Source organism: Pieris napi, chromosome 9 (genome assembly GCF_905475465.1).
Source record: "Pieris napi chromosome 9, ilPieNapi1.2, whole genome shotgun sequence".
NCBI classification, from domain to species: Eukaryota; Metazoa; Arthropoda; class Insecta; order Lepidoptera; family Pieridae; genus Pieris; species Pieris napi.
The window spans coordinates 732228-759336 of record NC_062242.1 but is presented as its reverse complement, the minus strand read 5'-3'; the positions used below and the strand labels follow the sequence as shown (position 1 = coordinate 759336).

At 32.8% G+C, this 27109-nt stretch overlaps 1 protein-coding gene across 2 annotated transcripts in view; it reads right to left on the bottom strand.

The window, feature by feature from the left end:
- LOC125052670 overlaps window positions 1-26347 on the bottom strand; it is a 48923-nt gene extending 22576 nt beyond the window's left edge. The window contains exons 1-2 of one of the 2 annotated variants that reach the window (XM_047653641.1): window positions 26008-26347; window positions 3305-3328 (exon numbers count right to left, since the gene is read on the bottom strand). Coding sequence is in view for 1 of the 2 variants with exons in the window: in XM_047653640.1 (XP_047509596.1) it covers window positions 2605-2647 (43 nt within the window). In the remaining variant the exon portion in view is untranslated. Of the gene's footprint in view, window positions 1-2604; window positions 2832-3304; window positions 3329-26007 lie in introns of those variants that run through there. The other variant, XM_047653640.1, reaches the window with a different exon arrangement.
- Window positions 26348-27109: the final 762 nt, after the last annotated feature.

The following is a 27109-nucleotide window of genomic DNA, read 5'->3' as shown; positions in this document are numbered from 1 at the left end:
TTTTTATAATAAACGTATTGCAAAATTGTTCAGTTTTTGCTATATAAATGTCTCTATTTCCCACTGCAACATTGTAGACTAGTTATTATAAATACACTAGTTGCATTTGTATCATATACGTTAATATAAAAACATTTCTATACAAGTCTGATCAGTGGGTGTAGTACGAGTTTCCATAGAATACACGAAACTAGTTTATCGCACGACTACGCGGTCGATATCTAGGTATGTAATGTTCGGGGGTCAGAATGGGCCTCGAAATTAATACGATAGCAAGCCGTGTAAATATCACATATATTTATTGGTTTTATACATAAAAAAAATATGTATAAGCCACAACGGGCAATATAGAGTGATCTGCCAGAACTACTAACTACAGGGATGCAGCCCATTTAACTAAAATAAAAGCTAAGCAAGAAAAACCATTAAGACAAAACTCGTTAGTAATTGACTTTACCCTATTATTTATATTAACGTATAAATATTGGAATATTACACTTACAAACAAATGTTTTATTACCTGCCTTAACACATACATATGCATGCAGTAGCAAAATTACACATTAAATAGCTTAAAACTGGACAGTTTTAAGCTATGATGCTTAAAAGCTTATGTTTTTCACCTTATTTTCATTTAATAATATAATTTAGTTACAATATTATCATAAAACCACTGTTTTGTTACTGTGTAAGCTCAATTGCCGAGATAATTGATCACTGATGTTAATAATAGGCTAAAATATTATAAATAAGGGGCAGATATTAGACTGAGCGTCAATTAATACGATGATAACTTGTACTATACCCGTAGAGAACGTGAAGCAAGCTCATACGAGCACGTCTAGCGGGCGCTTTGTATCGTGTAATTAAAGCTTTAAGTTAATTCATCCTGACTCTTTTACAAGTACTTCCTTGTCTACTTAGATATTATTAACGTTTTTATAATCTCTTATTCATCGACTGAAGAGTGTAACGTTCGGTATTGAAGTACTGTTATCGAAATCGGCGGTCATTAACTAAAGTCGGATTTTCCTTACACTTTAAACTTTGGCGCGTCTTACGTATGAATTGCAATTTTAGACCTTATTTCGTTTTATTTGTTTCATAGTATTGTTTAGTAAATATGAATTTGAGGTCGTAAATTATTATAAAAGTTTTTTAACGTTTAATAACCTTTAAATAGTGTACAATAATTTATTGAAAGTGTGACACTACTCTCATATTGCAGCCTATAGTCACCCATTTTTGTGGGTGCGTTGCCGACGTTTAAGGGAGGAGTACACTCTAATTTTGAATAGTTGGAGGTCGTATCTCTCAGGGAAGACCCTCATCGGGAGTCGATTCCACAGTTCGCTAGTTCGCGTGAACGGACCATGGAAGACATCAAGGTGATGTTGATGAAATTTTGATACGACTCGTACGGTGTTGAAACAAGGTAGGAGGGATCAGCCCAAACAATTTTTCAAAACACTCACCGTAGTACACTTTATGGATAACGCAAAGAGACGCAACGTCTCTGCATAGAGAGAGAGAATCAAGCCGATCAGTAATACATTGGAGATTGATCATAATCTTCTGTTGTATCAAAGACTTCCTTTAGTACACCATATTACGATAAGTAAGGAGGTTTTATTGGATAGACGTAGTCACAAACAGCTATACTAACACATTTGGTTGTGATTGACTCATTCAGAGTAATAATTATAGAAAAACAAGCAAATTTGGGTTTTTGGTCAATGTAGGTAATCTACATAAACCCAATAGTGACAGTTATACATACTAACATTAAAATTGCGGTTATTAAACAAGATATAACAGCATAATTTCTTTTGATCGGACATGCCGAAACAATTTCATCATTAACTTGGAAAATTAGTTGCGTGAGTTCATAGGACTTTCATCCTTAACAGATTTGCAAAACGGTGTAGGTTTATATACGTATATCTGAGATTTACGGCCTTGTTTGATGGAAAAGCTTTGGGAAGGAATTGGCGGTATTCGCCAACGATGGCAAGGAAATGGCATTACAAGGTCTGTAGCGATCCAACTGGGTGGGCACAGTGCGGTTGGGCCCTACTGCCGTTTTTGTGTTCCATTTTCGAAATTAAAATAACTAACTTAATAACCTCGTTACGGGGGTATCACGTGCCAAAATTTATACGATTGGTTTTAATGTAATTTACTGTTTTCTAAGTTTTAGTTCTTTGGATGGGAAATAAGTTATTAAACCAAAACCTTAATTTTTTATTTTGTTGCTTTTAACTAATTGTTATAACGAAAAAAATATAGGTATTTATAAAATAATTATGTAATATATTATAGTTTAATTTGATTTTGAAATACTTTAAAACTACTACTAGACTACCGTTTCTACCTGCCCTAAATTTAACTGGTCACGCCTCGTTGACCGTTGTCGTGGCGAACTGCCTTTGCTGAACCTCTGTACGACCAATAAAATAGAGGAAAAAATACTCTAGACGGCTTTTTACCTTTTATTTACTAATTTGAAGTATGTCTTAGTAAAAGTTTTATTGTATTCCGAAGAAAAAGTGTATCAGAGATGCTTTATGTATAAATTATAATAATATAATTTATATTAATTACCTGAAATTTCTTTACTTTGACTTCTTTTCTTCGATGCGACCATTCGTTCAACATGATGACAATACAATCACTTCGTTTTCAATACGTTGAAGTGAAAAACCCGTACACAACTTTCCCAAAAGAAATTTATAACACATGATAAATTACCATGACCTCGCTTAAATAAATTTCATCAAAAACACGAAAAATATTCAAAAAACCTATTCGAAATTTCACTCACTATACGTTGACAAGGCTGTCAGTCAACTGTCAGTTTCAACGTTCACAGGTAATAAGAGCATAGCCAACGAGTTTCAAAGTAAACAAAAGAGGTTTTATTATATGCCTGAATTACTTGAAATTGTTGTAGGAAAGGCAAAAATTAATATCTGAAATTATAATATAAAAAAATTTAAGGCCCTTAATTCTATCTGTAGGTTCTATTAACGTCTTGTATTTTATTGTTTCTATTTTTTCAATAAATCCAGATCCAGATAGAAAATGATTTTGAAAAAAACATTGAAATTGTCTCAAATATGTTACCGCGTGGCACTTTTAAAATATTATTAATAAATACGTAATAGGTTTTTGTAAACATTAAAAAAAACTGTCTTTAAAACCACTTACCAGTTCATCAAAATTGGTTTAACGGTTTTAATATCAAAGTGAAGAAATGAACACAGTAAATTTCCCAAGGTACGATTGGATCAAATTTACTCACCTTAATCGCTGCAGCCAATCGGATCTGTAAAAAAAAGAAAAAAATCATCAAAATGGAAGCAGTTTTTATTTGAGAAACGAAACTTATGATTAGTCTGGATTTAATAATTTAATATTAATTTCGATGCCTCGGGCGGGATGCAATTGTATTCGTGACCTAGATATTAATGAATACTAGTCAAAGGACTTTTCAACTTCTTGTATCCAAAATACATTTAGTAAGACTCTAATTCCTCTGAATTTAAATTGGCTAAACATTACGATGTCGAAATTACAACCTGTCATAACTCAGACGTTTCCATGAGTACATGAGAAGGTCATGACAAATTTCTCGTTTGATTCCACTCAAAACGGCTAAGAGCCACCGACAACCTTTAAACGTCTGCCAATAAGATGGCGTGTGGAATAAAGAGGGTTAAAATTTGCCAGGAACCCAAAGTTTGGTGGTTTTTTAAACGTCGTACAACTGTACGACGTGTTGAACTCAACAAACACGACTTTTAGAAAATTTACTTTGCTATTTCCATAGAATCTTTGCGAAATTATACTAAATACTGATATTTGGTAATACACAGTGTAGAAGGTACCGCCACTAGAACGGAAATTTATACTTGATAGCCTATACGTGAATTTACGAATAAATCTTCCGCTAGTTTTATGTTATACTCAAAATACGAGCAGGTATAGTAGTTTAAAATGTAAAGGTTTTGTTTAAAAAATATAATTAATTGTAGTTTTTATTATATTGGCTAATTATTGTAAACAATTATGTAATCAAATGTTGAAAGAAGAATAAACCTGTGTTTATAATTGAACTTTGTGTAGTGAATTTATTCTCTTTGAATACTGTTTTTATATTTTATCTACATTTATAAAGTTTTCTTCATAGTGAACCGAATCTCCTTTACGACATACTATTAATAGTTTGAACCCGGATATCCGGTTCAATGGAGCTGATAAATCATTACCAAGTTATTAAGTCACCTACAGTTATTTAATTATTTGTGTATCAAAATATGATAAAAAGTCCAATCAAGAAGAACAAAATTGGTTTTATGTATTAATTTTTTCTAATGTTTGTTCGGAAATTCCCTTCATCTTAAAACTATCAAAGAGAAAATAAGCCGCAAATCGTTCCTTTCAATAAGAAAGTTTATATCGATAGACAAAAAAAAAAGATGGTAAAAAGTTAGACAAAACAGTATTCTATTTGTAGGTACCTACTGACAGGTTACAGCGAGCATTATAAGGATCAGTAATATCGTATTTAATTTAATTTCTTTATGGAAAAGGGGGCAAAGGCATAGGAGGCTCAACTGGTGTTATGTGATAAAGTGCCCATGGACACTCAATGCCAGAGAAGCCAGTTGCCGTCCTTTTAGGAATTGGTACGCTCTCATAAAGGAATTTTAGTAGAAATGGTTCGGAAATACTGCATTTATATGGAGTTAAAATTGTCGATTGATATCTATTCTATGTTAATAAGATATAGATAACAAATTTTCCTTGGAATTAAACTGTGAACGACGCAAGTTAGGTTTAAAAAAAACGTGGAACATTTATTTTAAATTACTAAAACACGGCGAACAGTGTTCACTCCAAATTCGCGCGTAGGTGAGTACCTACTCGCCTTGTCACTGCTATTTTATTTCTCATTCGATATTCATAATAAAAACATCTACAAAAGATGGATTGACGTCAAACAGAGCAATGATCCGAGGATAAAAAAGGGACTAAGTGTTTTAATTTTTTAGAGTCTAATAAAAGTCCCGTTTAATCTATTTATAGACGAAATATAAACAACGCTATAATAATAATAATAGTTTTGAATTGAGTAAATGAAACTGACATTTTTAACATCGTTAAATACTAATCATATCGAGAAGCTTCCCATTTTTTAATTACCAAGTCTCTTTCAGTTCTATTTCCGCAAAGTTATGTATATAATATGTTTATATAATCTGTTTTAAATGAAATATTATATAATGCAATACTGAATGTATAAAAGTTTTTATTTTAAGTGATGAGTAAAATTAAGAAAGCGGTTAAAGTTTATATAGTATTATTTACTACGGCTTGTGGTATATGTATGTACATATTTAGAAGTCGGTAGAGAAGATTCAGGTTAAAATTTATTAAGATAATCTGATCTAATTAAGTGTAAATAAAACATCGATCGAAAGGGCGAAATTCTTATTAATTCAATAACGAATATTATAACATTTTGTGAACTTAGTTCTGTGACCTTTTTTTCTTCTGTGCGAATTTGCAATCAGCCCTAAGGCTATGAGCGAATCTGTTCTGTGGTGCTGTCATGTGGGGTGGTATTCCATTGGAAGCATCTACTCATCTACTTGTAGCTACTGCCGGTCTACTAGCTAAATAATGGTGAAGTTTTAGTCATCTCACATACGGTTCCATGGTGAGCAAGTTCGTTCTGTTTAAATTTAGGGAGATACCAATGCTACCTACTATGTCTGGGCGTCAGATTTCTGTTTCTGTTATATTCTATTCTAATGGGCGATCAACCTTTTTTGCCTCACACACACCGTCGACTTTTTTGGGTCTAAGGTATGTCGGTTTCCTCACGATGTTTTCTTTCAGCGAGTGTTAATGCACACACAGGCAGAATGCCCATTGCTGAATGAACATTGAAATGTTAAAATGTTACGCACGTGTAAACCACTAGACACTGCTTTTCTTACATATTATATTTAACTGTAATTAGCAACTATCTACTTATAATGTCTACAAACAATCAAGAGCAAAAAAGTTGATTGACAATATCAGGCCGTTTGGGTGCTTGACACGGAACTGTATCTAGTGAACCATAGACATTGCTTTAGGGTTTTTTTTATGAGAATAATTTGATGCCCTTCATACACGTGAAGTTGTGATACGGATGGATTTAGACATCAAAATATAGCAAAAACATCTTTTCTCATAGGTAAAAGTAATAAGGTATAATAAACAGCCGTAGTTAGTTGCCATAGTTTGGTATCTTTGAAAATGGATAAAAAATAAATCAGTGGCGCTACAACCTCTTTAGGTCTGGGCAAGTAGGTGACCAGCCTCCAGTGCCGAGTCGACTTATTGGGTCTAGGACATGTCGGTTTCCTCACGATGTTTTCCTTCACGGTTCGAGCGAATGTTAAATGCGCACAAAGAAAGAAAGTCCATTGGTGCACAGCTAGAGATCGAACCTACGACCTAGGGGATGAAAGTCGCACGCTGAATCCACTAGGTCAACACTGCTTTGAAAATGGATACATAACAAGAACAAGAGCTGCCTAATTTAGAGCCAAGCCAGCCGAAGATGTCTGGTAAAAGTTATATTTGATTGTACGGAACTCCTCAGAAGAAGCAGCAGCCATTTTGCTGGTCACTTCCTATTCCGGCTATTGTTGTGCGTCCTGTCACAAATATGCACACGCGCATACTAATCGAACACTTTTACCCGCGACTTCGCACGTCACAAATGAGAGTAATTTGTTATTTGAAGTAATGAAAGCTTTTCGCGGTTGTGTGATTTAAAAAGCAGAAATCATTTCGATAAGGATTTTAGTTTGTTACTGTAGATCAGTTTACGAGCCGAGAAGCTTTTTAATTGTTCCTATTGTGGCGAGACTGGGACAAATATTTAATATATATAGGGGAGTAAAGGGAAAACGGAACTAACATAGTGCCCGGCCCATTGCCCAAATCCCCTACACGCGCGTCAGGCGATACAATATCATATCGTGGTACTCCCTGCTTGATAACAAATAAGATTAATTAGTTGAAGGACATATAGAATTGTTTGTGTAGTGCTTATTGTAAACCGCAGTAGACATTTAAGACAAATGTTGGCTTAATTCGTCGACTCTTATCTCTGAGTTCATAAGTTCGGACTCCAGCTGTGCCAATGGTGCCTCTAAAACTCACAGGTACGGTAAAGGAAAAACATCGTGAGGAATCCATAGACCCGAAAAACGACGGCGTATGCCAAGTTCACATAATTGTCTATTAGAAAAACAAATGATTACAAAACAGATACATAAATCAGAGGCTGTGGCCAAGGGTTGTAATTATATTAATTTATTTAATTCATAAAGATAAGTTTGTATTGTATTTTTCTAAACATTACTGGACTATATTATCATTGAGTACAAAGGCTACATTTATTTTTAGATATCAAAATGTCCGTGCGATGACTGGACAGGTTGCTATTAATATACTTGGATAAAAAATCGAATATTAAACACACTTTATTCCACTATCAATGAATTACGTATCAATGAGTGACCTTGAACGAGTTGTCTCTATGCCTGCGCAGAGCAATGACCTCAGCGGGATAACGATCGTCGATTAATTATCAGTATTAGTTGTATGTATTGTTAACCTTCACACGGTGTTATTTTAGGCTAATTTGATAGGTTAATAGAAATGTTAGGGGTTTGCTGAGTTCTTGATACTTCTGATACGCCCTTGATTAATTTGAAAGTTTGTACATGGGAATACTTTCACCACAATTTACATGGAAAGTTTCAAAGTAAAACCTTTCCTTGCTAATCAAAGCCTGACGCACCTTACCGGTATCACGCAATACATTAGTCACAAATAAAATTATTAGTATGTTTATTGATTATCTTTTTAATTAGCGGCTGTATTTTATAAGCATTGAGTGATACGTCATCGACCTTACGCATAATATCTGTTAATAAAATAGGAATATATAAAAATGAAACTGTTAATCGTGTTAAACAATTCAAATTTCGTCCTAATTAGCTTGATAAGGCGTCGGTGACATTCTAATTAGTAACATACAAGTGCGATCGGAAATGACGCAATGTCAAGATTCCGCACAGATCCGCAATCGAAATCCGTTTAGAGTGCGTACTACTGAGCCTTCACCTAAATAATATATACTTGTATGAATTTAAGATACATATAAATTTAGGTTTTTAATTTATTCAACATACATAACAATCAAATATACAGTATTTACAATTTTCTTTGCCTACATATACCCTGTGGCAGTTAATCTGGTCAATTACCACTGTACCATTAACGCTGGCAACATTAAAGGTACAGTGGTAATTACATATTAATTATATTCAAAATATACTCTTACAGTACATATTGTATTTTTTTTTATAAACTGTTTTATTTAAAAATGAACTAAGAATGTTGTGATTTGTTTAAATGTTAATTTAAAACAAAATCCTCAAAAATGGACACAACGCGATAAGAAAAATTTGTAATCAAACAAAAGTTTTTGAGTTATTTAAAAATAATTAAGGCAATATTAGAGCTTTATTTTTTAATGATTAATTTGTCAGAATTTATTTTTATTGCTTAATATATTTTAATAATTACTATGCTCCTACTAGTGCGCCCTGGTTTTTTTTAAATTATAAAATACCGACTGAGTCAGTACCTACGTGAAATCGTGGCCCAAATAATTGATTTTCCGTTCAGATAAAAGTCAACGGATGCCTAAATATTTTGCAATTTATGACAACCATTTTTCATAACAATTTAGTCATTGTGGACGTGACTTCGGCATCGTAAAGAAGTTTAGATGATGTAAAAGGTTAATGAAATCTGTGATAAGTTTTGCGTATTTAGTCATCGTATGAGTATGAACTTACACATTGGCCGCATCATATTACTACGTTACATTCAGGCACAAAGAGATGGAGAATATTATTTTTTCACAGAAGGTTGATCACTTTTTTTTTTAATGGGCAACATCTGATGTTAAGTGAGACCGCCGTCCATGGACACTTTCAATGCCAGAGGGCTCGCGAGTGCGTTGCCGGTCTTTTAAGAATTGTTACGCTCTTTTCTTGAAAAACTCTAAGTGGAATTCGTTCGGAAATACTTCAGTGGGCAGCCACATAATGGTGGTGCGTGGCAAAAACTGCCTTAAAAAACGCTCAGTTGCCTATATATATATATATAATAAAAACCACGCTGCTGTATAAGATCTAAAGAAATCTCTCATATTTTAATAAAAACAAATAAATAATATTCTAATTTAATTTCGACTTTTATTGCTATTAAAAAACTTCTGTTTACTAAATCATATTACACCATAAATAATTAACAGCTATACTTTATCTCGTGCCACAAATATACGCTAACATTGACATTAGAATTCTATGAAATAATTTGCATAAATTATAATCCAGATCATATCAACACTGAGTCACAGTGTGTATTGTATCTCGCCAATTTCCGAAGCACTTTCTCTGTGATTCACCAGAATTTTGGGCATACCTGACAAATATCACACAGTTATGAAATGGTTATGCTCTACAGATTTTTCCGCAGGACCTTGGATCCAAAAAGTGAACGCATGCTAGCGTTACCTAGACTTGATTAAGAGAAAACTTAACTGCTAGATACTTGAGATACGCCCACAGACTAACTAGGTGGACTGACTAACATTTGCCGATGGGACGAGGTTGGCTCCCAGTGGATATAGAGAGGCCTGTGCAAGGCGTACTGGAGAACAATGGAGGAGGCCTTACTCCAGAAATGGACCAAATAAAGGACCTGATTAAGACGATTATAAAAAAGGGCGTGCGTACAAAGTACACATGTCAGAAGTGAAACTTCTTTGGCAAACAAATTTTTAACTCTTGTTCATATTTATAAAAATCTAAAACTTTGGATTTCCTTATTTAATTTTTTTCTTCAATAATAAAAACAAGTGGCATTTTTATTTTCAATTCGTCATTTGCGATTTCAATAAATTATTTTGCATAAAATATAAAATACTAATATTTCATAAATTCTCTTTACGAAATTTTAATTTTAAAAATAGAATTTCTATAAGGTAATTCACCCTTCTCACTCTCTCACAATCGGTCTCAATCGCTCTCTTCCTTTTCTTCGACAAAAACGCTGCACATCTTTGTGACGTTTTTTTTAAATTTTAACCTCATGCGCATAAAGAAGTTTCACTTCAAAAATATCAAGTTCATAAATGTTTAATCCAACAAATTACTTTTGACTCGCCTTGATAGAACTACCTAGAAGAACCGCAAAGGACCTCAAATATCTTCTATCTATATAATAAGCAGGTAGCAATATAGTCCTAAACATATGTTAACACAATATGTTACAAATACATATGTGTGTGACATTCATTCTTACTAGAAGATGAAACTGGTACGATTATTTTCGTGAGCACTCAAGCTTGGGGCTTTTCTATTAAATACTTACAAGCCGTAGATTTTCCTAAAAAACCTCTAGTAATTACGTAATAATTTTTTATACTCGGGTGTTTAGAATCATAAAGCAATTAGTATGGATCCGGAATCGAGCTTTAATAAGTGCAATCATAACAAGTGTTCTGATTGACAGCTTATATTTGATGATTTCATCATCATGAGATCAGAGTATAGAATTTGACGAAGAACCCCGTCATGGTTATTGTGAACAACTATTTTAAAGAAATACACGTAAAATCCTAGTTTGTTCCTGGTAAACAATATATGTCAAAGGCCATAACAAGAATGTAGTACACCTATTTGGTGGTCGATAAAAAATCGGTATTACCACCGTGAGTCAGTCAAAGATTTTGCGGTCACGGTCTTATCTCAAAGACATACGTGATTCAATTGACATCTGCAGCCGGAAAAGCATACTTTCACGCATGCCTATTTGAATAATATAATTATTATGCAAACTAAAAATTAAACTACCCGAAAATAATTATATTACTATTGTTATTTAATATATACATTTTTTTCCTACAATAAATTCCACAAAACAGAGTGCGACATGAATTACAATCTAGTGTATACTATAATTACGGCTGATAAGTAACATTATTTTGACTTAAATTTCTATAATACTAGTGAATAGTTTAAACTAAGGTAATGTTCATTTACAGTCTTAGTGTTCTATAATGTTTTGACACTTTGTGTCCGAGATACCATACTTGCACTTATATTTTCTAAACTAGATTTATTAACTCAAAAGGTTTAGTTCTCTTTAGGCATCTTATTACTGTTAATATTTGCAGTTAATACTATTTTTTGTATGGTATTGTATAAACTAATATTTTCCAAAATCCTGATAATTATATATTGTCTATATGCCGATTATATTAAATTAAATATCCCATTTATTATAATTGTGTGTTGAAAATAAATAGAATTAAAAAAAGTGAGAGAGTTTAATGTCGATTGACTGACTCGGCTGGATGATCTACTATTTATTATTATTACATGTCTTATTGAGATAGAAGTGATTGTAAACATAATTATTATATTAGTATTTATTAATTAATAATAAATGATAGTGACATTTTATATCTCACAATTAAATTTTAGTTTTAAGATCTGCCAGTGCATGGTTTGGATTAGGTATCATATACCATAGTCTACGTTTCTAAGGAAGAAAGTTTAAGCATTATTACTGTAGATGGTTAAAAGGTTATCACAACGAAAGACACGTTCTTAATTCTATCGTAACATGGTTGTTAGTGACGGAGTGGTTAGGATGAATACAAACTTTTCGATAGTTTACTTCTGAGTTAATTAAGGATTAGCCTTGTTGAGACTGTTTTGAACGTAGAAACATGACTGTCGCAACTCAAACAATGTCATAAGTATAGCTAATTGTATAAATATTGACACGTCTTACTTATGACCTCACCTGGTAGGTTCGCGAGGTATTTGTTGATAAGACTAATAATAGACTTGATCACTTGCTTTAGTTATCCGTTAATGTCACGCCTATTTTAAAACGGTCGCCTTTTATATAATACTAAAATGAAAATGAGCAGCTAATTTATTACAAACAATTTACAGAATATACAGGTAATGCCTACTTAATAACCTTACAAAATATAATACAATAATTAAAATATATTATTAAAATTATTTAGGGTTCCGAAGATACTGGCAGCGTTCCTCCTTTGAATAGCTAGACTAAGTCTTTGTCCGAGGTAGCGGCCAGCTCTTCGGTCTCCTGTGATGTGGACTTTTTGCTATTTCCTCAAAAACTGAAAATTACATTCGGATATGGTTTTTAATCTGCTAGACTGTCAGTAATAACAGTACCCACTCAAAGTACAAAACATTCCAATTGTCATGGACTACTTTTTTGTACGGAAACCTGCACCTGAGTATCATCATCAGATGTCGAGACAGAATACGAAATTCCACAAATGAGCGTTTTTTAAGAAATTTAAAAATTCTTATAAGTCCGGCAACGCACTTGCAAGCACTCTGGAAATGTGAGTATCTATGGGCCGATTATAACATAAAAATAAAAAATATTTTCCTTATGTATTAGCTGCTATTCTATTGAGCCTTGAGATGTCTTTTTGCAACAAACTGTTAATTTAATTTTGTTTAATTTCATGACAGTACTATTGAACTAAGTTGTAATATCAATCTGTAAGATAATTTTAAATATATACACTTATGAACGTCAAAAAAGAAATATACATTAAATGCTTCTAATTTTACATTTACTGCCAGTTCTCAAATCAAGGGCGTAGAACGGAAGAGAAGAACTGGCAATCAACTCTCCGCCACTCTTTTTTAATCGCCAAGTTTTTTGTTATACACAACGTTTGTAAGGTGCTGCAACCATTACACCATGTTCCACATGACATCTTAAGTAATAAATAATAATAAAATACATTAAAAACAAAGATTTGTCCTCTATCAGCAGGAGGCATGGTGAAATACACAACATTAAAAAGATTTGGTAAATCTTGATTTTTGAAAAACTATAAGTAATTTTAGTAGCAGGTAAGGTAAGTAATTTTCACAGACTCGTTTAACATTAACATACTTAGCGATTTGATCTAACTGGAATGGCACCGAAGCACATTACAATCAGAAAAAACGAACAATAATATCCGCTTTCAATTTCGCCCGTGAAGCGATTTTACGCTCATTCAGTGCTTCAGATGAATGAATGAATCATTACTGAGTCAAAGTAAACGGACATAGAGTATCCGTAGTCTATGGGAGAAACCTGCGTCTAAATGGTCACGCCGGTACATTGTGGTACAATCAGCAATGTTATCGAATATTCCAAATTTAAACTTTGTTAGCTTATAAGTTTGTTAATACAAATAATTCTTCAAATTAATTCATGATAGTTTTTGTTTTCAATTACCGCATGCTTTATTACTTTTTTTTATTAACTATTCTGTGCAGATCACAGGAATTCAAGAATTTTTGAATTTCGAACTTCGAAATTTAGAAAATTAACTTGTAACACTACATTTTAACTGATAATGTTGGTTTAAGAAATTCATAGCATTGAGTTTTTAGATGTGTAGTGATTTGTATTAGACGATAAGTCTACTGGCTACTCTAGAACTTTGCAAACAGATGATAACAAAACCGCTTTTTAAAAACACATTTGAATAATGTTAGATAATATGAGCAAATATACCTACGTTTCTACTTGCTTTCTTATTTATTTTTACGAAGCATTTGCTGATAGTACTACGTTCATCTGATGACTGCGCGGAATTCGAATTCATTGTTTAAATTTTGGTAAAACCATGCCCTATTTGGATGTACGGAATTTTCCGACCAAAGACCTGTCTTTGATTGTTTTGAAAATTTTACTTAATTTTAAATATTTTTTTGGTTGTATTCATAGGGAATAATATCCTGTATATATTAGTGTGATCGCATGAACAATTACAGACGGACAAAGAAGGTAATAAGGTGGGAAGGGCCACCAGAGAAAAGAAAGAGATATTGCCCTCTTGCATAGTGGACGTTAGTCCGTAGTAGTTTAGCTTAAAGGAGATAGAGAGAGATGGAGCTAATTGGAGGACTACTATCATTGAAAAAAAATATAGAATTTACTTATTTATAGCTTTTCTGTATAAAATTTTAAGTGTGTAATGTAATGTTTTTTTTTAAATCTGCATTATATTAATCCTGAAACATTAGTGTATAGATTATGGCTGTTTTATATACCTAAGAATAATAGGCATAGTGTGTTATGTCCTCACTTCCCCTCACAATAGACAATAATTTAAACTCAATACGCAGGCAATACATTCCCAAAGAAATATATGAATTAATTCAAGTAACTGGGTTCTTAAGTGAAAACCAGTATAGCTAATAATAAATAAATAAAGATTTATTTTAATTAACGTAGTGGCTGCCTACTTCGCTCAATAGAGAAGTCGGCAATCGTAGCAGTTATCGTAACTAGACACAGAAATAGAACCTAGGTAAAATCCAGGTTTTCTGTTAGCTGAGACACGTAAATCACAGTGGAAAATTGAAATATAGTCATTGAAAAATGATTCCATGACATATAATACGACTTTACGCGCATGACTAATTCATTCATAATTTCCATTCAACTACTGAAAGTGCACGGAAAAACCTCTCTTACAAAAGATTCCAAAGTACATTATGACCTTAATTATATCCGGGACTATGTTTTTAACAGTTTCCATTTACTAATTGGACATGTTATAATATAGAGGAAACTTTACAACGACGTCATAAAAATAATTGTTCCTCTCTGTTTTTATAATTCAAAACGTCATAAGATAATCTAAAGTTCTTAGGCTTTTATCTACCAGAACCAGTATTACTTAGGTGATTGCAGTGCTGGCCTAGTGGGTTTAGCCTGCTACTGTCATCCCTGAGGTCGTAGGTTCGATCACGGGCTGTGCACCGATGGACATTCTATGTGCGCATTTAACATTCGCTCGAAAGGCGAAGGAAAACATCCTGAGGAAACCGGCTTGCCCTAGACCCCAAAAAGTCGGGGTGTGATAAGCACAGGAAGCTGATTACCTACTTGTCTATTAGATTGATAAATAATCATGAAACAGATACAGAAATCTGAGGCCCAGACCTAAAATGGTTGTAGCGCCACTGGTTTGTTTATTACTTAGATGATAACTTTAGTTAATTATAACTGCTACTACTGACAGATGGTAAATTTAACACAGTGATTAATTACGAAATCTAAATCTCAAAATACAAACTAATATAATTTCATTAATTAATTTTTAAAGGTTTATTTGAATTCTGGTGAAGTGGGTAAGGTGGGTGGCTGAAGGTAAATTTGATATATATTTAGCTATGATTCATTCGTTATATAAGAACTTATATCAACAGTATTATCATAATTGTATGTAATTATCCTTAATAAATCATTGACCTATCATAGTCAACAACTGTTTAAGTTTATTTTCTTTTAAATTTCTATTAAACACTTTACTTCCATTCCTTTTTATACATTATATATATAAATTTTACTTCCAATTTATGCATGTTTTTGAAATCGTGTTGCCACGGCCATGGTAAATCCCAGTTTGCGATCACAACCTGACTTTCGTAATCAATGACGCTGATGTGATATCACGATTCACGGTAAAGTAAAAAGTTTGTTCATATTTCCACTTAAGATAACCTTTTCCGTCCTTGAACTTTGATTGCGTTGACATTGTATCTTCCTTTCCCAAAACAATTTCCTTATAACAAATTATACCATGTTTGTTTCATACTCAGTAATTTCTTTAACTATATTTAATGAATTCATTTGATTAATTAACGACTGAAAATTATTTTTTTAGGTAGTTACTGATTTGATTGATAAAGATTAATAAAAAATTATATATAATAAATTTAGGACGGTTAAAGTTCACATCACACATCGATCGCAAGGACAGAATTTAAATCGTAGGTATACGAGTAAACTAGAGAAACCGTTTGAGCTAATATTTGATTTTGAAATAGCTGATTCTTGTAATAGCCACTGGCTGGTAAAACTCGGGAATATGTAATGCAATTCCTGGTTCGATTATAAAGGATTTAATTTTTTTTTATTAATACTAACAGAACATAATATTGTAGATTAAAAAAAAAATTAACGAAGAGTAAGTTTTCAGATTCCGTTTCGCATGACTAAAAACGAGCAAATAAAAATGACATAACCAATGTCATAATAGTATCTTATAATACGTTCGCACTGACCTTCGAGGCGTGACGTCAGACTACGTAAACGACGCGAAGTTGCGACGTATCGCGACGCAACCGCCGCCACCTTTCATAGAATCGTGGCCGACGTCACTGTTATTACTTGTATGGGATTTTACCAGATTTCACGAAAATCGATAACGTCATTTGATACTTAGAACCTGACGATAGAGCCTTAGGGCTTAAAATCCTGGTTAAATGGCACGTAATTTACATTGACAGTTTAACTATTTAAGTACTGTTTGAAACCGTACTTCAATTGGACCGGTACCTCAGAAACGATAAGTTAACAACAGCTATTGTAATACAGTATAGTGAAAGATTTTTATTTATTACTTTTAATTATATATAATAATAAATAGTACTTATAAAAGTAAAAAAAATAAAAACATGTTTAATTAACTTTTGTGAATTTTATTTTGCATGAACTTAACAAATATCACTACGTAAACTATATTTGAATAGTACGAAGCTTTTAAACAAAATTATGATTTACATAATATAACTGACCTCGGTTACGGTAATTATCATGGTTATTTAAGCACTTGGCGACATCTATTGAGATTTATTAGAACGACATGTGACCGCCATCTAGTGTTGGATAGATTCAACTACACAACCCAACTACAGCTCAGTAAACAATTTAATTTATTTTGATACATACAATTTATAATTTTAATATAAGATAATATAATTATAAATTTAAGAAGAACTAATTAATAGGAAAACATTATCTATTTATCCTCATTTTAATATTATATAATTTGATTTTAGAGCGACATCTTACGGCTAATAGTAGAAACAATTTAACTATGATTTCCGCTATTCTTTTAATGTTTTCTTTAAATTTGGTAAGCATTTAGAAATGTATTATTACACCTCTATTTAATTATAAGTTTTCTATAATTATGTTTTCTTTGATATTCCGTTTGAAAGGAATTTGAAAAAAAAAGAGTATCATTGGAGTTCCTAAAACTAACTGCACGTTACGGCTGAACAGTTTCACGGGAGTTGATCAAGGACTAGTAAAAACTTACCAGCAGGGTATATCTCTGTAACCAATTATTCTCCGGTGTAATGAACTCTGTTACTTGCCTAAAATCTATGATGTAGTATAGAAAATATATTGTTAAAATTGAAATTATGATTTTTTTGTATTTAAACAGCATAAGTACCTATTATAAAAATATACTAACACAAAATAGAACACACATTATAACAAATAATTCGCAAAAATTGTAAAGTAATTCTGTTAGATAACCCATGCTTCTCAAATACATTTATTCGTGTATTATTATGAATGAAGAGAAAAGAGTCGATTCATTACATATTCGTTCTTTTCTTACTTCTGATATAGACATATATATTGAAAAAGAAGTTTTTAATTAGTAAAACATTCAAAAATATGCAAAGACCCGTATAGGATGGAGCACTGATGGCATGTCTCGTACACGGCATATACTTTTATTTTATGTATATTAATGTGTATTTTATGTAATTTATACGTGATACAAAAATCTCAAAGTTGATGTAGCGTTCACTATAGGTTAGAACTTCTTTTTTAGCTGGCCTCTATAATGACAGATGAGCGAAATTATTACAAGATACCCCACGCAGACGAATGCGTAGGATTAGGAATGGCAGTTTTTTCCAAGGTTCTATCAACAAATCTAAGTGTGAAAAACTTGATCGAACAGGAAACATTTTTGTATAGACAGATATTTTTCTTTTTGATTAAAGTCAGTTGTTTTTTTCTGTATTTCTACAATTTTAGTTTGAAAGTATAGAATATAGGTCAATGATACAAATTTTATTCTTCGTAAATAGTAAAGATAGTTTGATTTTGATTTGCGTTCCGGTGCCAATCTAATTCTTGAACCCCTACTCATAAAACTAAATTTTATCACTCCTCTTTTACTGTGCAAAGTATCCTGCGTTGGAACTCTTTACCTCTTGATATCAGACGAGCTCAGACTATTAATTAATTTAAAAATCTTCTTTTTGATCATTTATCTTTAAGCTCGTAATTTACTTATATATTATATTAATTGTGACTCATTAACCATTGGATTAGCTTTTAAATTTTTGTTTATACATTTATTTTTACTTTATTTTAGTTATGGTTAGTGTTACATTTATTTTATGTTCTTTTTAGTACTTTTTTGTACACTTCTTGTACTTTACCCTCTGTAGTGTTTCTTTTTATTGTTCCATACTAGGGCTGCCTGGAAGAAATCGCTTGTTAGCGATAAGGCTGCCTAATAACTTATGTAACCTGCTTTTATATATATATGTTTTTTATAAGGTAACGAAGTGGGAATAAATAAATAAATTAGATGATTTCAAAGTAAATGTTTTGGATTCTATTTATTTATTTATTATTTATTTATTTATTTATTAACAGCTCAATACAATTAATTAATTTACAAAATTTACAGTACAGGGTAGCATTACCCTCTTATCCCCTCCAGGTACACTCTGAAACCACAGTATACCACCCCCATTCAGGTCGTTCCCATTCCCAAACAGGTCGCTCTCCGGTGACGAGTCGAGAAACCCATTAAGCAGTGAGAGTAACCGGGGAATGGGCGCTTGTTGTCGCTGGACAGTGCGAGCCGAACGCACAGCGAAAAGGTTATGTTTCCGGCAGCGGCAATATTTGTCCGGAACGTATAGCCTCATGATCTCTCCCAGCAAGTATGCGCTTTCCGTTTCATTCTTAATTACACTCAAACCAAACCTGACCACCGAAAAATCCCTACGAAGCTCTAATGAATTATACCCTAACACCCCCATCAAGAACTTAGTAGGGTAGAGGTAAGGAAAGAAATTGTATCTTCTTTTATACAGATTTCTCAGGAACTTCTTTTGAACTCGTTCAATCATATCCCCATAATACCTTTCATAAGAGGACCATATGACGCAGCTGGTTTCGAGAATTGGCCTTACTAATGATGAATATAGCACCCTAGTGGCAGTGTCCGTCAGACCAACCGAATTTCGCAGGACAAACCCTAATCTCCTAAAAGCAGCATCCGTAATCGTCCGAATATGCTCCGCAAATGAAAGATCGGGCACGAAAAGGACACCTAAGTCGCGGACTCTGTCTACGCGCCTAATAACTTTCGATCCTATGCCATAGTCGCAGAGTATTTTATTCGGAGAGGCACTAAAGGTCATCACTTCACATTTGTCATAGTTGAATTGGAGTTTATTTAATTCACTCCAATGCAGCAGTTCATCCAAATCAAGTTGCATACACAGACGATCATTGTCAGTCTCAACTATTTTAAAGACCTTAACGTCGTCAGCAAATAATAGTATTTTGGAATATTTGACAACGCTTGGAAGGTCGTCATTATTAAAAATAGCAACGGTCCCAGGTTTGAACCCTGGCTAATACCAGATAGAATTGTTGGATAAGGCTGCGAGATATATTGTCCATATTTAACATATTGGTTACGATTTGATAGGTAACTAGAAAAAAACTTAAGCAGAACAGGTCCACACCCAATTGCGGCCAACTTTTGGAGAAGAATGTCGTTGTCGCTTTGTGAAAATCCAAATATACTTCATCCACCTGACACCGCCTATCAATTTCACGCGATACCATGTCAGCCAAAGTCAATAGAGTAGTATTAACTGATCTGCGTGGAATAGTCTAGTCGACAAGTTGAAAATGGTACAAAATAGAGATACTGCTCTTAAAATTATGTGCCATAGCTCATTGGATCCGGAATGACGTCTAGAAAAATGTGCCAAAAGCGTACGTACGACCATTATTTAAAAAAAAAATTTCACTTACAATTAAGACGGTAGTTCGAGAAAATTTCGTTAGTTAACAATTGTTTAACTTGTTGTAAAATTAACTTTAAGTAAAATTTCCAACGGGAATAAATTAATAATAGTGTTCAGAATACACCATAATTTTTTCAAATTTAAAAAAAAATATTTAATACCTTAAATAAATTAATTAATGTGCCGTAGTCGCTTAGGTCGCCACGCGCGAATCCTAAAAATGTCACGCACAGACCTATTTTAGCGTTAAATTAAAATTATAAATAATGGAGATAGAGTTCCCGGAGCTAAGCGTTTTTTATTGGAAATTTCCTCTTCTTTCAGAATCTTTTTTTGAAATTTCTTAAATATTAATAGTTTGTTAAATATTGGCAAAAAACGAAATGCCATTTTTTTTTCATCTTTAATTGTTTATAACTTTTGCAATTTTTTATGTGCTAATACACGCTTTTGGCACATTTTTCTAGACGTCCTTCCGGATCCAATGAGCTATCACACATAATTTTAAGAGCAGTATCTCTATTTTGTACCATTTTCAACTTGTCGACTAGACTAGAAGAAAGGCGTGCTGGCAAGGAGTGATGTGGGGAATGCATTTAGGCAACATTAACGAGTGTAAGGACATTTCAAACACCTTCGCCAGCGTACACAGAATCGCGATAGGCCTGTAGTTTTCAGCTCTGCTTCTACAATCAGCTTTAAGAACTGGGGTCACGCGGGATGTCTTCCATAACGTTGGGTAGACCCCTGAATATAAAATAATATTGAAAATATGCGATATAGGCAATATTAAATGACCAGCGCTGTGGAACTTTTTGCTCCTCAGCATAATGCTGAGCCAGGGCCGATTACAACCACAGTACACACACATTGCACACTAGAAGCGAACCGAATGGCAAAAGAAAATTTCTTAATTTTTATTGTTTGTGATGTCTTATTTTATTTTATGTTTTCTTTAAGTATTACTATTTTGTGTGTTATTGTGTGTGTGTTTTTGTTTGTAATAAATGTTATGTCTATGTCTATGTCTAAATATTCTGCCAGTCCTTTAATTATATAAGCCGGAATCATATCTGGACCCGGAGGTGTATTAGATTTTAGTTTATTTACACTACGCATAATAACTTCTGTTTCGAAATTTTTGATATCAAAATGATTAGAGTATGCTTTTGGATTATGATTGGCAGTTTCTGGTGATTAGTTAGATTAGTTTCGGGTGATCTGCCAGAAATACCGATTTAAAGTGACTAGCAAATGCCTCTGCCGCGTCACAACCATAATATTCAACATCATTATAAGAAATTGCAGACTCTTTAGCTTTTGGGTTTCTAAGAGAACGAATATATTGCCAAAATTGCGTAGGTTTATTAACCAAATTTAATGAGATGGTATGTAAACAGTTAATGACGTTGAATGTGTGTTTTTTTTTTAATTGTTATAATTTGTACAGATTATGTTAACTTTCATTTACGGTGTTTATAAAATATATTGCATTGACTAGGTACGTATGAAACTTAAATTTAGTTTAAAATAACTAAGCGAAACGACAAAGATTAAGTTGAACGATCCAAAACCGAGCGTTCTTTAAGGCAGTTCTGGAAACATGAGTGTCCATTTTGCCCCATGGTTTTTATATATTTATATATAAAAAGGACGATTAAAACAAAAATTTTGGCTTAGTTATTTTAAAAGTTTAATATAGATAATTTGTCACTCCTCTTGGATCAAATAATGCAGCAAATATAATATAGCTTCACAAGATTAAATATAACCAATCGATTTTACATCTATATTCATTAACATTATTATAGCATTAGAGGTTATTACACTTTTAACCTTGATACAGACATGCATGCGTTTGTCTCATAATATTTTACGCAATGTGGATCCGAGCATCGTGAACGTTGCGCATGATTGCTTTCCACGTATTTACCGTTATCCGCCTCTGTAGCTCAGAATGCATAGTCTAGGTTCAAATCCCAGTAAGAAGTTTTAGTTAGAGAAAATAGTTTCTTTATTTTTGTTCGCGAGAATAATATTTGTATAGAAATATTTTTAAATATAAAACGTGACTTGTGTTAGGCGTTCTTTGATTTTTAGAATGTTAATATTTGTATATTTTAACTATAGGTGTTCGAGGCAAGGCTGTACATTTTACTCACTCTTTCTTAGTTTTATAAGCGTGGCGATTTCCGAATCGTGGTTACGCCCTGAGCATGCAGCATTTGAATTCATGGCAGTCATTTAGCATTAATATCATTTTATTAATTTAAATTTAATTGTTATACATTTATTTTTCTGCTATACGTGTCTAACAATAAATAACATTGTATTTTAATATCAATTGAAAGCATTCCTCTGACCTAGGAACCGTACATTTGCCATATTAGTAAAAAAAGTAAAAAAAATAAAAAATCATTTATTCAGATAAGTAACATAATTTACACTTATGACTCGTCAGTAAAGAAATACATATTAATGCTTCTAATTTTACATTTACTGCCAGTTCTCAAATCAAGGTCGTAGAACGGGAGAGAAGAACTGGCAATAAACTCTCCGCCACTCTTTTTAATCGCCATTTTTTTTTACACACCGTTTGTAAGGAGGTATTATGAATTAGTATAATTGAATTACTTATTTAAATTTGCTAATTATCAATGGCGAAAAAAAGATTAAATAAAAAAAACTACAAAGCCATTATATTCCCACGGTCTCGTTTTTTAAGTCGCAATAATCATACTTTACAAATTACTTTGTGGAACAATTTACATAATCTGTATTTTCCGATATCGGTTGCAATTGTACGCGAATTAGCTATTGTTCTTATAAATATGAGAATATCTAGAATGCCTACCGCAATAATGTAAAACAGTAATTAACTACTAACCTAATTTTAAGCATTGCCAGAGAAAAAGGAAAACTCACCAGGGTTTAAAAATTGCCGTAATATCAAAGCTGTAGTGGCATGTCCGCTTCTTCTTCTTCTTCTTTTAGTGCCTCTCCATTACTGGAGGTTGGCCGTCAGTATCTTGAAGCGTGTCTTGTCCTGTGCCAGATGCAGCAACTCTTCCGCAGTTGCAATACCTGTCCATTCTCTAATGTTGCGAAGCCATGATTTCTGCCTTCTACCAACACGCCGTTTACCCATTATAATTAATTGAAGGAGGTGGTAGCGGTCATGACGCAACACGTGGCCCAGGTACGCAACTTTCTGTTGTTTAATGTTCTGCAAAAGTTTTTTCGACATTCCAACTCGTTTCAGAACCTTCTCGTTAGAGACCCTCTGGATCCAGCTTATTCGAAGCATGCGGCGATAGCACCACATCTCAAATGCTTCTAAGCACCGGCGGGTATCTTCTTTAATTGTCCAAGCTTCACAGCCGTACAGAACAATTGGCCATATGTAACAAAGGAGAAGTCGGACTCGGAGATTAATGGTCATGTGACGGCAGCACATTGGCATGTCCGCTTACAGATTATTAAAGCTCATATCCTGGATGGGCCGAACTTAAAGCTAAAATCTAGAACGTTAGCTGTGCTTTAACATGGCCTAGGTTGAACCCATCTGCTCTTTGTTGCCTAGCACTGTGCCTGATGACATGGAATAGACAGTGTTTACGCTTGTTCATAGAATGTCTTGCATAAATGGCCAGTTACAGAAGTAGTCTATCATGGCTTAGATCATATTGTTGCGAGGTAGTAAGATGTTGGAATAGTTTTTTATAGACCACACACAGAGAGCTTCGCTCTCATGGTTTTCATGGTCATGCGAACTCTCAGGCTATTAACATAAAATTATAATGAATTTAACTCACATTAAAAATAATGAATATTGGTGAAAATAAAAATCTCTAGAGTTTATGGCGTTGATACAGACAGAAAGATTGGTTAAAAACTATTTTCCCTTCCTTCCTACTTTTAAAACGAATACAAATACGATAAATTTAATTTAAAAAATCAATTTACCCATGAATAACAATGACATTACATTTATATCGCACTATACGATTTCTATTAGATTAGAAATTCAATAAATTTAAATGTTTGTTTCCTGCTAATCTATAATTTAGTGGGTGTAGTTCATCCGTAATGAAATTGTAACTGATAGTATGATTGATGATTGGAGCAATTATAAATTAGGTTCATTAAAAATGTGCCTTAATATATATACGATAAAATTTGTAAATGTTTCTCGCTCAAGTATATACAATAAAGCAAGGAAATTCTGCTAAAATTAAAAGACTGCCGGGACCAAACATTTACAATTTGTTTTAGTTTTCCATCTATCCATTTTTATTTATTATTATTATTATAACTATGTAGTTTAGGAATATTGTAAATAATCGATATTTGTGTGTTACTTACTTTTATTTATTATTAAATAAATTTTGTATACACATTAAAAAATACTCTCCAATGACGTTTCTAGCAAAACTAATGTTTTTCATGAAGGGCATGGTGTATTGGTGAGAAGTCAGTAAATGTAAATTTAAAAACATTTTTTAATTTTTCGATGTTCTTAAGTGTACATAGATATGAATAAATTATATTTTGTTTTTTTTTGTTGGTCAGGATTTTCACTATGAGTTTCGTATCTTAAATTATTGTTAAGAATTCGTAATCAGCTACTCATTGAAGTATTTCCGAACCAATTTGATTAAGGGTCCTTCAAGAAAAGAGCGTACCAATTCTTAAAATGCCGGCAACGTACTTGCGAATTGGCAGTCTAAGTTCATAGATGGTGTTTTCACATTTGCCCCCTATTTTATAAGAGAAACCTTTTATTATATTGCATATTTTTACCAATAAGTAGTTTATTAGAACAGCTGTTCAACAGCGTAGTCTAATATGAAAATCTATTCCTGTAGTCGATACTAAGAAGTTGTCTGGAAAATCTGGCATTTGATAATTCATAGTCGGGAAATGTTTGTGGGCGGCGTTCTGAGCTATGTAAAAACTATATCGGCTTCTATATAAAACCATCGTTGTTACTTTTTCTTATAAAAATGGTGATTATGGTAACAAATAGAAGCCTACATATGTCTAAATATAGTTATTGAGCTCAACTCACGATTTTTTTATACACAAATAGTTTTCGTATATTATTTGGCAATATTTTGTCGCTAACAAGCTATCGCGGAATATGCTTAAAAGAAGTATTGGGAATATCTATAGCGCTGAATCCTGCATCATAAGCACACCCACCATACACAGTCTCACATACATACCATCACTTTCACACCACCACACAGCGAAGTATTACGTATGTAATAAATTTTTATTGCCTTTTTTCCGTCGTAAATATATGAACCTATTTGTATATATTATGTACATATTCCATCATTGTTTAGTTTAATTGTTTTTTGTTATATAATTTATGTTAGCTGTAGGATTACGAAGTAAATTTGAGATACGTGGATATTTTTCCAATGCAAATTGTCTACAATTGGAGTGGTGACAATATAGTATTATAACTTACGTGTGACGATAATAATAATGACTCAAGTGAAAGTCCAATCGCATTGTTCTCTGTTTTCTTACTCTCAATAAATTCTCCGCATATATTATACTTCACATTCCAAGCATACAAGTCAATCCTATAATAGCTCAAATGAATTAATAGAATTATAGTCAAAATAGTGAGTAATTTTAGAGTTTATAAGGCCCTACATATAGAAATTCTCTGGTGATTCATTTGGTGTTGAGGTTATAAAAAAGTGTATTTTATTATCATAATCACGATCGTTAGTGATACTGTCTTTCAACAATTGTATGTAAATAAAACGTAGCCTTGAAAACAGATTATGCATTTTATTTGAAAACGTGACCACGTGGAGTTCACATGTGCACATAAAACCAGTATAAACGAATCTATAAAACTAAATATAACACACCGGTCGTCTTAAAATAAATCAAGGCAACTAACCTCTTCCGTGCCTCCGAACTTGTTGTCAAAACGTGGTCAAGTCAAAAGTTCACGGGCCACTATTAATGTCCGCTTTTCAGCACGTCGTATACCTAGCGTTATCACAATAACACTAACATACACCACGAAATTTCACGTCTATCGCTATACCTCGATAGGTAAATAATAACCGCGAAATGCAGAGCCTCCCAAACCGGTATTATCTGTATTATAAACACATTGTGTTATATTGCGTAATGCGAGCGATGATTGAAACTTTCGATTCATCTGAACAACCGCGCTTGTTCGGTTTATTTTAGTCTACCTATATTGTTTCTAGCACACCATAGCTCGCGCGAACCGCTACTGAACGCTAAAACATGGTGTGTACTATGATTGGACAGCCTTGATACTTTATTTAAGCCTTTATAGTTTCTAAAACTAATCGATAATTTACCTTCTATCGCTGTGCCAACTGTAACTATTACTGTATAATTATATTCTTTGCAGTTAGAAATTATGTGTATTACTTCATACTTATCTTTATTAGGGTTGTTCATAATGCCTTGCAAATAATAAGACAAAATTTGATTTAAAACTGTATAATTACGTTACTTTACCATCCTCATAAAATATGGTTAAACAACATGTGCGTGAGCCACACCCATTTGTCATTCGATGTTTAATTTCAAATTGTATTCTGCTTCCTGATTTGAATTCAATTATAGCGTTTCGTATTTCACAGCATCTTTTATTTGTATTTTTAGGTTTGTATCAAAACTTGAAGATCGCAGTATTTGAAATCGTGCCAGTGATTGGTTTAATATAATTCATATTTAAAACTCAAACATCGGAAACACACTTGAAAAACCAACAATTTATTTATGTTTAATTTATAACTCAGAAACATGCATTAATGTAAATTTATTAAGTAATTAAAGACGCCTTATAGCAACGGAATGTTATCAAGCAATAATGTCTTATATCATTAAATATCATAAAAGTATCAAGTAATCTCGGTCGCATTATCATCTTTGAAGATAGAGCAGATACCCTACAAGGCCACATACAAGGTTGAAATCATGTAAAATAGCTAATGTATACACACAGTATTTGTGTGTTG